At 42.6% G+C, this 13415-nt stretch overlaps 1 protein-coding gene across 1 annotated transcript in view; it reads right to left on the reverse strand.

Annotated features, from left to right (window-relative positions):
• Window positions 1–6753, reverse strand: part of CRYL1 (crystallin lambda 1) — a 111905-nt gene extending 105152 nt beyond the window's left edge. The window contains exon 1 of the mRNA XM_008540866.2: window positions 6560–6753. Within this exon, the coding sequence (XP_008539088.1) occupies window positions 6560–6600 (41 nt within the window). The 5' untranslated portion in view covers window positions 6601–6753. The remainder of the gene's footprint in view (window positions 1–6559) is intronic.
• Window positions 6754–13415: the final 6662 nt, after the last annotated feature.

Consider the following 13415-nt stretch of genomic DNA (forward strand, 5'->3'; position numbering starts at 1 on the left):
TCTGCTCTTGTTTGCTTGTTCAACCGGGCAAACTCTACGTGTCAGGAACTCTCCTGCTCACCTTTGTCTCCCTGGCACATTGCAGAGGCTTGACAAACGTTAGTTGTTGGCAACAAAGAAAGCTCCATTATCTAGTGATAAAAACTAGATGACGGCCAACAACCTTCTTCCCATGGGGTTAATATGAAGGCCACAATCATTCACTGAAGAAATAGAGTCCCTACTATGTGCCAGGCATGGTTCCAGGCACTGGGGATGCAGCAGCAACAAAACAAAAATTCCTGTCCCATGGAGCATACAGCAGGCAGGAAGACAATAAACTACAAAAGTAAAGCAGATAGCACACTAAAAAGTAAAAAGTGCTGGGGGAAAGACAGAGAAGGGGAGAGGGACAGCAAGTAGGGGAGTGGGGACTGGGAAGCAGAGAAATCTTAAATCACCGCCAAAGACTGTCTCATTGGGAAGATGACATTTTAGTAAAGAGTTGAAGGAGGTGAGGGGCAAGCCCTGAGGATACCTGGGAGAGGAGAGTCCCCAGCAGAGGGAACTGTAGGTGAAAAGCCCGAGATGAGAGAGTGTTGCATGTTCCAGATCAACAAGGCTGGTGCAGCTGGAATGGAGGAAGAGGATGGTTGGCATGAGGTCAGAGAGGGCAGGGGAGGCACCTCAGAGGCCATGTAGACATTTTGGCTTTTACTCTGAATGAGATGGGTAGCCACAAGGTTTTAGAAGAAAGATGTGATCTGATTTCAGTTTTTAAAATGAATGTTCTAGTTGGTTTATTAAGAATACACCAGGGCCGGCCCTGTGGCCAAGTGGTTAAGTTTGCACACTCCGCTTCAGCAGCCAGGGGTTTTGCCAGTTCGAATCCTGGGTGTGGGGACATGGCACCACTCATGGAGCCATGCTGAGGCGGCGTCCCACATACCACAACTAGAAGGACCCACAACTAAAAATACACAACTATGTACCAGGGGGCTTTGGGGAGCAAAAGGAAAAATAAAATCTTTAAAAAAAAAAAAAAAGAATACACCAAAAACAGGGGACTGGCCCACTAGCATAGTGATTGAGTTCCCATGCTCTGCTTCGGTGGCCTGGGGTTCACAGGTTCAGATCCTAGCACCGCTCATCAAGCCACTCTGTGGTGGCATTCCACATAAAACAGAGGAAGAGTGGCACAGATGTTAGCTCAGCGACAATCTTCCTCAAGCAAAACGAGGAAAATTGGCAATGGATATTAGCTCAGGGCCAATCTTCCTCACACACACACACAAAATGCTTTTAAATAAAAATAAAAAAGAAGATACCAAAGACAAGCAAAGATGGAAGTAAGGAGACCAGTAAGGAGTTAGGAGGCTACTGCAAGATATGATGGTAGGTTGAACTGGAATGGAAGCAGACGTGGTGATGAGAAGTAGTCAGTTGAGTTCTGAATACACAATACTTTTGAGGAAGAGCCAACAAGAATTGCTGGTGGGCTGCATGTAGAGTGTGAGAAAAAGAACTGAAGATGACTCCAAGTGTCTTTTGGACAGCAATAGGAAAGAAAGACATGTCATTAATTCTGATGGGGAAAACTTTAAATGGAGTAGATTTTGGGAGAGAAGATCCAGAGTTCAATACAGGATGCTTTAAGTTTGAGATGTCTAATTGGTACATCTAGTAAACAACTGGATACAACTCTTAAGATTCAGGGGCAAGCTCTGGTCTGAGGATACGAATTTGGGCCTTACTGCACAGATATGGTATTTAAAAGTGTGAGACCGCGGCCAGCCCAGGGGCACAGCGGTTAAGTTCGCACATTCCGCTTTGGTGGCCTGGGGTTCACCAGTTTGCATCCCAGGTGCAGACATGGCACCACCGCCTGGCAAGCCATGCTGTGGTAGGCATCCCACATATAAAGTGGAGGAAGATGGGGTGGATGTCAGCTCAGGGCCAGTCTTCCTCAGAGAAAAGAGGAGGACTGGCAGCAGATGTTAGCTCAGGACTAATCTCCCTCAAAAAAAACCTATAAGTGTTTGTACCATTTCACCCAGGAATTCTACCTCTAGAATTTATCTGAGGTTCATATGGACAATGCACAAAGAGATGCATTCACAGTAGAATTTATATTAGCAAAAACTAACCATCTAGTATTCAGAATTGGCTAAATAAGTTATATACAGATGAAGCAAATATAGCAAATTTTTAATAACTGTTGAATACAGAGGTGGCATGTGGGTAATCTTTTTTCTCTATTTTCAACTTTTCTGTGTGTTTGAGAATTTTTACAACAAAATGTTGGGAAGAAAATAGTTATATCCCACGAAACAGGCATTAAAGACAACATTTGTTTTTTAGTGTAGGTTTCATGTAGGTTTTACGTATTGCCCATATTCCTCTGCAAGACCACGAGCAGAAAGCAAACCCATGGGAACCCCTGGCATCCCTTCCCCCACACACATCCGCAGTCACTGAGGCTGGGACTTGAAGAGGACACCTGATGCAAAGCAGCCATCGATTGGCTTCCCAGCCCCCATGATGTCTGCAGCCTGGCTGCATAGAGGAGCTCAGCCAATCAGCTTTCCTCTCCTGAAAATCAGACCTAAAATAGGGAAATTATAAGTCAGTAACAGGCACTGGACTTGAAAGCTCATAATATCAGGGTTGCAGCAATACGCAAAATAAAGAGGCAGGGGAGAGAGGAAAAGCAAGCGAGTGCAGGGGTAATCTGCGGAGCACAGCAATGCGGAGGGCAGATGCACAGCCCAGGGCGCCGCCTCACTGCCTTGGTCTCCATCAGCCTTCCTGTCCTCAGAGCTTTACCTCAGGCCCAAATACAACTAGCTTCCTGTCCTTAGAGCTTGTGACATCACAGTAACTCGTTCTGAACCCCTAGCTGCCTGGGGGCCATAAAATGGGCCTTCACCATTCTGACCATTCTGCTATGCTTTAAAGCGTATAAAGTCATAAATCTGAACTGGTGCTTCAAAAGGCTGCTGCAAGTGAACATTTATTTTGTTAGACAGCAGCAAAGCAGCAGGGGAGAAAAGTTAAGTAAAATGGGTTCAATTCTAATTTTATCATTAATGACACTTAGCTTTGAATAAATCCACTCTAGAGACTTTTTAAACTATCTTTCCATTCTACAGTTACTTATTTACTGGGTAAAAGTTGAAGTAAGACTGTTCTCACGCTCTGGATCTAAGGAGGCAATGCAGTTATTTGCCGGCAAAGCTATCAGACATTTCCCAGGCAGACCACACGCAGTGCTGGAGCCAACTCAAGAAGCAACCAGTGCGCCCTACAGGTTGCTCACAGGAACACTAAGTGGCCCTGAGGAAGAGTGGCCTTTATGAAAAGATTAATGGAAAAGAATCAAATAGAGCAAGTACTTTTAAGAAGGAGTCTGGCAATCGAAAAGATGGAAAAACAATGGTCCAATACGTTCCTGAAACTGAAATGTGTTTTTTTTGGTCTGTTCAAATCCAAGAATGAAACTCAACCAGGTTTCAGCGAATTTAAATGGATGTTCCTTGGAATCACCTATGGGGCCAGGAGAAAGAGAGAAAGAAGGGTGGAGAGGAGAGAGAGGGGGACGAAGGGAATGGAAGCAGCACCACCCCAGAAGCAGAGATGGGTGTCTGCCGGGGTGCTGAGAGTGTCGGGATGGACAGGACTTTCTATCCCATGCTAATTCCTGTGGTCATTAAAGTCTGCCAGCTCCATCTAAGTCCTTGTCAACAGGGAGTCAGAAAGAAACCGACTCGCCAATGCCAGCTCCTTTCCTGAGAGACTGTGCTCCTTCCCACAAGAACCAGAGCCAGATAAGGGTACAGCCAACTCAAAGCTTCACTTAACATTTATGAGGTCAGGCGAAACACCCAAGGCATGGTGGGAGACATACAAAACTCTAGTCCTTGACCCTGGATAACATAACGCAAGGCAAGCATAGTCGCCATGCCCAGTACAAAGTACGCTTCCACACAGTCCCTCCTCATCCGCGGTTTCACTTACCTGTGGTCAACTGAGATCCGAAAATATTAAATAGAAAATTCCAAAAATAAACAATTCATAAGTTTTAAATCATGAACCATTCTGAGTAGCATGATGAAATCTCGGGCAGTCCCAATCCATCCCAGCCGAGATGTGAACCACCCCTTGCTCAGCATATCCACACTGTATACACTATCCGCCCCTTAGTCACTTACTAGCCTTCTCAAGGACTGTCCGGGTATCGCAGTACTTGTGTTCAAGCCACCCTTATTTTATTTAATAACGGCCCCAAAGTGTAAGACTAGTGATGCTGGCAATTCAGATATGCCAAAGAGAAGCCATAAAGTGCTTCCTTTAAGCAAAAAGGTGAAAGTTCTTGACTTAAGGAAAGAAAAAAAACTGTATACTGAGGTTAAGATGTACGGTAACTTTTATTACACTATATTGTTATAATTGTTCTATTTTATTATTGTTGTTAATCTCTTACCATGCATAATTTATAAGTTAAATTTTATCATAGGTATGTACATATGAGAAAAAACATACTATATAGAGGGTTCAGCGCTATCCTGTTTCAGGCCTCCACTGGGGATTTTGCAATGTAGCCCCGCGCACATACAGGGGAGGCAACTGTATATATTTTTATATTCCTTCACTGGGCAACCATACACACCCACATGCCTGGAGAGGACAAAAGCACACTTCATTCCACTGCTCTGAGAGCAAACGAAAGCTGAAAAAAAGCATCATGATTCCTTCCTTCAGTGGATTCTAAAGGCAAAACCCTGACATTGAAATTGCTCTCCAGACAGGGCTGTAAACTGAGGAGTAGGGGGCAGGCCAACACCTCTGACAAACAGAAATGGCAACCAACAGGATATATTGGAGTATATCAGGAAGCCATTGGGTGTAAACCTAATTCGACCTGACTTTGTTTTTCCAAACTGGCCTGACCTGGCCATTAAGCATGCATTGTCTCTCTGCTTTAAACATTTGCTATGTCGCAAAGACAAGAAAAAATGCCCTTAAGATAAAGATGCAACTCCCCCACATTGACATCTCCTTAAGGATAAGCATCTCTCCCTAGGCTAGGAATTGATTGCTGTGCTCACCTGTGACCACTCAGCTCAAGACAACAGACCGGCCACTGTGTCCACCCAGACAGCAGACCTGCCTGCTGTGTCCATCAATCGCTGTGCCGACAGAGCAGTTTCATGACTAATGTAAAAGGGACATTCCAATCATACGTGAAACATTCTCTTTGAGGGTATATAACCACTCTGTACACCCCACATCTTTGGTGCCTTTCCCTCCTTAGAGAAGGAAGGCCCCGGACCGTGGTCCTCACATTTTGGCTCAGAATAAACTCAACCAAATTTTCATTTATAGATTGGTTATAGATTATTTTCATCAACACCTCAGTGACATAAAGGGACAGAACCACCCCCAAAAAGGTGCTTCTATCAATAGCAAGTATGAACATGTTGTTAGATTGCTATGATAGCTACCAATGGAAAGGTACACATAAATGCCTTTTTTTTTTTTTTTTAAATGAAAACAGAAGGAGTTTTGAAAGGGGTGGTGGGAGGACAAACCAGAAAAATTTGGACGGAATTTAGGCTGCTAAACCGACACATCCCAGCAAGTTGTTTGGACTCCAGAGTTCCCCTCTGGAAACTGGGCCTTTCCCCTGAATTAGGAATGTCCTGTGTGTCCCTATTCCCTCCCCCAGCTACACTCTTGGGTTCAAGAAGGGCGCACTCCCACGCCCTGCAGGCAGCCTAGTAGAGGGCGTGCATCAGATCCTCCCTGCTGGCTAGTCCCATCTCGGTCACCTACTGACTGTGCCCTGGGGTAAACTGCTTAATCTGTTTTCTCACTCATAAAATGGAAATGGTTAACAATACAGTTCTGCAGGCGCTGGCCCAGTGGCAAAACGGTTAAGTTCCCACGTTTGTTTGAGCAGCCTGGGGTTTGCCGGCCGGGCCTAGCACCACTATCTCCCCCTGCTGCCGCAAGTCCCACATATCATGTAGAGGAAGATGGGCACGGACGTTAGCTCAGAGCCAGTCCTGCTCAGCAAAAACAGGAGGACTGGCGGCAGATGTTAGCTCAGGGCTCATCTTCCTCAAAAAAGAAAAGTGACCCAAAAAAGGAAGACAGTTCTGCAGAATGGTTGCCAGATCTCATTTCCTTAATACGTACTGCTCAGCACATCTGTTTGCACTTGCTGGGAGGTCTGGCAACTTTCAACTAATTCCATAAATCGCATTTCCACCGCAGCCTGAGCGGCCGGCTCTCCGAACCTGCTGGTAGGTCAACACGAAGTGAAACAAAACAGCACTCTACAGTGTGCTTCAACCGCAAAGCCACGCCGCGACAGGCGCTTCTCCCAGTCTGCCCAGGTCTGTGGAGGGTGCCAGGGCGAGGGCAGCCCTCGGAGGGCCGGCGGCTGGCGCACCGCCACGCCGCTTCCTCTCCCCAAGGTGACAGCGACCTGCGCGCCCACCCCAAAGCTCGACGCGCGGGCCCAACACCTCCCCTGGCGCCGGTGGCAAGAGCGCGGCGGCTCGGGGCTGTTTACCTGCCAACGATGGCCACCACGCCGGCCGCTGAGGACGCCATGGCCACGGCGCCTGGCTGCCCAGGAACGGCAGTGCCAGCGCGGAGAGCGGCGGCGGCGCGGCCCTCCGGCCCTCGGGCTGAGCCGGGTCCCCGCGCCGGCGGGCGTCCCCCGCGCCCATTGGCCGCGCCTCGAGCCGCGTCGGGCGCGCTGGCCCGGATAGGCTGCGGGCAGGGCCGGGGGCGGGCCCGCCGCCTCGGCCCCCATTGGGCGCGCGCCGGGGGGGGAGGAGCCGCCTCCCCGCCGCCGCGGCGCCACGGGTGGGAGGAGCGCGCGGAGCTGGCGGCCAGCAGAGGCAGCCCAGGCGGCGCCGGGCGGGAAGCGCGAAGCCCGGCCGCTGCGGAGTCCGGTCATTCTTTTTTTCCTTTTCAGCTTTCAACCGTGCACCCTAAAAACCGTACATAGGAGGATGCCCCTCCAGGCGGGCGCAAGGCTCGGCCCACCGCTCTCGCTGTCACCAGAATTTCCCTTTTTAAGATATCAGCACCTCTTCAATACAGGCCAGCTCAGGCCTTGAAACTAAGGACGGTTATTGCTGAGTTTACGCCCACAATACGTTTCTAGAAAGATACCTGCAGCCTTTTTCCACAGATGAGATTGAGGCTCAGGAACTTTGGGACAGCAGAGAAGGAAAGCTCCGAAGGTATCAACCCGTGAAACTGGAGGACTTACTTGAATTCCACTATATTATGCTAAGGAGACTGAGGGTAGAGCCTCTTGAACTTTACTTCCTCCTTAGAGAGGCACAGTCGGTTTCTGTATAAGAAAAAGGAAATGTCCCGGTACCTGACTCCTGGCTCTTTTTGGAGCTCAAGAACAAATAACAGACAGAGAGGAAAGGGGATCATACATCGCATGACAACAGTCTGGGTCCACACAGCACAAACTGAAGGGAAGTGCTACAGTCATGCGCTTCAAGGCGATGAGACAATACTCAAGCAGAAAACATGTCGGACGCGGACGGACTCAGATGACACATGGAGCTCTTCCTTTACTTTCCCCTGAGTGAGGAGCATGGAAAGAGGAATGTCAGAGGGGGGTAAGCTTTAAAGAACGATTTCACAAATTATCAACAAATGCTTGAAAAGATGCTCAACTCAAGAGAAGAGAAATGAAAAGTAACACCACAAAGATAAGTCATCTTTCACCAATCAAATTGGCTAAAATTACAAAGATTGATACTATTCCCATACTGGCAATGAAGTCTTTCAGACATACGACTCTTTCCTACACAGTTGAAGGCAGGCTTAAATTGACACAGCCTTTCGGAGAGAAATGTTACAGGATATTGTTGAGAGAGTAGTCAGCCATGAGCCCTGAGCGTTCCTGCACATTCTTGCTGCGTGTACCAGAGTGTAAAGTTTGTCCATCTCCTGATGCTGAGCAGTTTCTGTAGCTGCCCACACAGACAGCCACACAGGTCAAGGCACGCACAGAGAACTCTGTAACTGCACACTCCAAGAGTGGAAGGGGGACTGGCTTGTTTGCTGGTAGCTACAATGTTTGTTCTTTGCTAAAAAAGTGCTGGTCCCTTGGCCCATTGCAAATGCCAGGGTCATCTTGCCCTCTGTGTAACCCTGGGAGAATTGGGCTGCAACAACTGGTGTAAATATGCTGACACGCTAGCTATTGCTTTTGCTGTGAGTAATCTTTTATCACTAAGCCAGGAGTCTCATGTCTTCTGTCAGCTTCCACAAAACTGTGGCAAGCTAACCTGTTAGTATGCAATAAGGTGAAAATCTCAAACCCCTCACAGTTCTTGACGTATCAAAATTTAATATGTATCTGCCCGTTGGCTTTGCAATTCCAATCCTAGAGATGTGCTGTACAGAAATACTCACAAGTGGACACAAAGGTAGACAAAGTTGTTTATTTCAGCATAGAAGTAGAATAGAAAAAATTGAAACATTAGATAGGATATTAATGCAATATTAAAATAGAAAAATGTTGAAAACACAATGAATATCTATCAATAAGAAACAGTTTTAAGGATTATGGTACAGGGAATTTCTGCTTCTTGCCAAGATGGAGTAACAGGACCAAACTTAAGTTCCTGCCTTAAACAAATAGAAGACCCCCCAAAATAGAGGAAAAAATGGTCTCAGATATTGGAAAAGAGGGAGCCAAGGATTGTGATCCCTGAGTCCATAAATATACACAGTCTACTGATTTTCAACAAAGGTATAAAGGCAATTCAATGGAAAAAGGATAGTCTTTCCAACAAATGGTGCTGGAACAGTTGGATATGCACAGTTAATAATAATGGTAGCCTCTTATCATATACAAAAAGTAACTCAAAATGTATCATAGACCTAAGTGCAAAACTTAAAACCATAGAACATCTAAAAGAAAACATAGCAGAAATCTTTGTGACCTTGAGTTGGGCAAAGATTTCTTAGATATGACACCAAAAGCTTAAAATGCAAAAGAAAAAGTTGATAAATTAGACTTCATCAAAATTAAGAACTTATAGGTTTTCAAAGACAATCTTTTTTCTTTTTTTTTTTTTTTTTGCTGAGGAAGCTTGGCCCTGAGCTAACATCCATTGCCAGTCTTCCTCTGTTTTGTACATAGGATGCCACCACAGCATAGCTTGATGAGCAGCGCATGGGTCCACGCCTGGGATCTAAACCCACATATCCCAGGCCACCAAAGCAGAGCATGTGAACTTAACCACTACACAGCTGGGCCAGCCCCTCAAAGACAATCTTAAGAGAATGAAAAGATAAGCCACACACTGGGGGAAAATATTTACAAATTACAACTCTGTTACAGGACTTGTTTACAAAATATATTAAGAATTCTCAAACTCAATAATTTTTAAAAACAGTATAAAAATATGCAAAACTAAAACAAAGAAGCCAAGTAAAAAATGGGCAAGACATTTAGACATTTCTTCAAAGAAGATATACAAATAGCCAACAAACATATGAAAACTTGCTCAATATCACTAATCATTAGAAAAGTTCAATCCAAAAGCATGATGAGATACCACCTCACACCCATTAAAATGGCTACTATAACAAAAAAAAGAAAAGAAAAGAAAAGAAAATAGCGAGTATTGGTGAGGACTGAAGAAATTGAAATCCTTATGCATTGCTGGTGGGAATGTAAAGTGGTGCAGCCACTATAGAAAACAGTGTGGCAGTTCCTCAAAAACTTAAAAATAGAATTATCATATGATCCAGCAATCCCACTTCTGGGTATATTCACAAAAGGATTGAAAGTAGGTCTTAAAGACATATTTGTACGCCCATGTTCATAGCAGTATTATTCACCACAGCCAAAAGTGGAAGTAGTTCAAGTGTCCATCAACAGATCAATGGGTGAACAAAATGTGGTATCTACACATGATGGAATATTTTTCGGCCTTAAAATGGAAGAAAATTCTGACACATACTACAAAATGGATGAACCTTGAAGCCATTATGCTAAGTGAAATGTCAGTCAGAAAAGAACAAATGTTGTATGATTCCACTTATATGAGATACCTAGAGTAGACTAATTCCTAGAGACAGAAGGTAGAATGGTGGGTACCAGGGGCTGAGGGGAGGTGGGGAATGGGGAACTATGGTTTAATGGGTATGAAGTTTCGGTTTGGAAAAATGAATAAGTTTTGGAGACAGATGGCAGTGATGGTTGCACAATATGAGTGTACTTAATGCTACAGAAATGTACACTTTAAAATGGTGGGGTAAATTTTATGTTACGTATATTTTACCACAGTAAAAAATTTTTTGTTTTTAAACTTTTTTGTTGTTTGATGGAAATAAAGTTTCAGTTGTGCAAGATGAAAAGAGTTCTGGAGATTGGTTGCACAACAATATGAATGTACTACTGAATGTACACTCAAAAGTGGTTAAAATGATACATTTTATATTCTATATACTTTACCCAACTTTTTAAAAATGGCCAAAAGATTTAAACAGACATTTCTTGAAAGAAGATATATGACTAGAAATAAGCATATGAAAAGATGCAAACATCCTAGTCATTAGGGAAATGCTAATCAAATCCATAACGAGATATCATCACATATCTAATAGAATGGTTAAAATTTTTTTTAAAAAAACCCTGACAATTCCAGGTGTTAGGAAGGATATGGAGCAACTGAAACTCTCATACATTGCTAGTGGGAATGCAAAATAGTATAGTCCCTTTGGAAAACAGTTTGACTTTTATAAACTTAAACATAAATATAGTATATGTAAATTCCTATAAATATTCCTTAAACATATATAAAGATGTATGTAAATTCCTATATAGAATTTCTATCAGCTTCCACAAAATGCCAGAATTTCTGTTCTGAAGTGTTTACCCAAATGAAATGAAAACTTAGTTCACACCAAATGAAAACTAAGTTCACACTAAAAACCTGTAGGTAAATGTTTATGTCTGCTTGCTCACATTCCCAAGATTGGAAACAACCCAACAACCGGCAAACGGAAAACCAATCTGTGGTACATCCATAGAACAGACAATAAACGGAATGAACTCTGCAATAAGAAAGAACGAACTACTGAAGCAGTCAATATGGAGGAATCCAAATGAAGTATGCTAGATGATAGAAGCCAGACTTGAAAGAATATATACTATATAATTCTATTTATATGAAATTCTGTAAATGGCAAAATGATTGGGGTATAGAACAGATCAGCAGTTGCCAAGAGTTGGGGGTTTGGTGAGGGGTTGAATACAGAGGAACAGCAAGAGAGAATACAAGGGGGCTGGCCCCGTGGCCCAGTGGTTAATTTCAGTGCACTCCTCTTCAGCAGCCCAGGTTTGGTTCCTGGGCACAGACCTACACCACTTGTCAGCAGCCATGCTGTGGTGGTGACCCACATACAAAATAGAGGAAGATTGGCACAGATGTTAGCTCAGGGTGAATCTTCCTCAAGGAAAAAAAAGAGAGATAATACAAAATGTGGGGGAGATATAACCATTTTGTATCTTGATTATGGTGCATAGTTACTCTATGCATTTGGCAGAACTCTTAGAATTGTATGTAAATTTTTAAATAAGATCTCAAATCTATGATCGAAACTTTCATCTTAAGAAACTGGAAAAGGAAAGGTAAATAAATCTCAAAGTTATCAGACAGGAAAGTATAGAAATCTATGAAATGGAAAACTGAATAACAATAGAGGAAGTTAGTAATAGAGAAAACCAATGAAACCAAAAGCTGGTTCTTTGAAAAGATTGATAAAATAGATAAATTCTTAGCCAGATTGGACAGGGAGAGCAAGAGAATACAGAAATTGCCAATATCAGGAATGAAAACAGGTACATCATTACAGATCCTACAGAAAATAAAAGGATAATAAGAGAAATTTGTGAACAATTTTATGTCAATAAATATGACATATTTTTTTGAAATGGACAAATTCCTTGAAGGAAGCAAACAACCAAGCCTCGCTCCAGAAGAAGCAGATAACCTCTAGGAGAGAAATTCAATCTGGAGTTTAGGACCTCCCCTAAAGAAAACTCTAGGCTCAGATGTCTTCAAGGGTAAATTCTCCCAAGAATTTAAAGATTAAATAACACCAACTGTACGCAAACTCTTCTAGAAAGTATAAGAGGGGGAAACATTTCCAACTTATTTTATGAGGCCAGCATTACCCTGATATCAAAACCTGACAAAAACAGTAAAAGAAAAGAAAACTACAGACTAATATCCCTCGTGAACACAATGCAAACATTCTTTTAAAAATATTAGTAGATTGGTGCTGGTCCAGTGGCATAACAGTTAAGTTTTCGCACTCCACTTCAGAGCCCTAGGTTCACTGGTTTAGATCCTGGACATGGACTTAGAGGTCCACACTACTTATCTAGATGTGCTGTGGCAGGTGTCACACATATACAGTAGAGGACGATGGGCACGAGTGTTAGCTTAGGGCCAATCTTCCTCAAGAAATAAATAAATAAATTAGCAGATTAAGTCTAACAATATATATAAAGGGTAAAAGGTAAAACATCATAACTAAGTGAAGTTTATCTTAGGAACATAAGTTTGTCCAAACATTCAAAATGTAATTCACCATATAAACAGACTAAAAAAGAAAAAAAGTATGATCATTTCAATAGTTGTAGAACAAGCATCTGTCAAAATTCGTTGTCCATATGTGAAATGAACTACAAAAAATGAGGATTGAAAGGGGACTTCCTCTACCTAATAAAGGGCATCTACAGAAAACCTATAGCTAGTATCATTCTTAATAGTGAAAGACTGGATGCTGTCCCTCAACATTGGGAATAAAGCAAGAATATTCACTTTCACCATTTCTTTTCAACATTGTATTAAAAGTTCTATCCAATACAATAATGCAAGAAAAAGAAATAAATAGCATAAAGATTGAATAGGAAGAGATAAAACTGTTTATTTGCAGATGACATGGTTGTATACTTAGGAACTGCTAGGAAATCTTTAGAAAACCTAATAGAACTCATAAATGAGTTTAACACATTTGTAGATACAAAGTCAATACCCCAAAATCAATTGTAATTATACTTAAGAGCAATGAACAATTAGAAATCAAAATTTAAAAACAATGTAATTTACAATAGCATAGGAAACATTAAATGCTTATGAATAAATTTAACAAAATTTAGGTAATACCTATCCAAAATCTATAGAACTTTGCTGAAAGAAATTAAAGAAGTTGTAAACAAATGGAGAGATATAATCATCATAGAACAAAAAACTCAATATTAAGATTTCAGTTCTCCTCAAAATGATCTATAGAGTCAATGCATTCTTGAACAAATTTTCATAAGGTGTTTTTTTTTTACTTTTCTTTCTTTTTTGAGGAAGATTAGC

Source organism: Equus przewalskii, chromosome 16 (genome assembly GCF_037783145.1).
Source record: "Equus przewalskii isolate Varuska chromosome 16, EquPr2, whole genome shotgun sequence".
In the NCBI taxonomy this organism is placed as follows: Eukaryota; Metazoa; Chordata; class Mammalia; order Perissodactyla; family Equidae; genus Equus; species Equus przewalskii.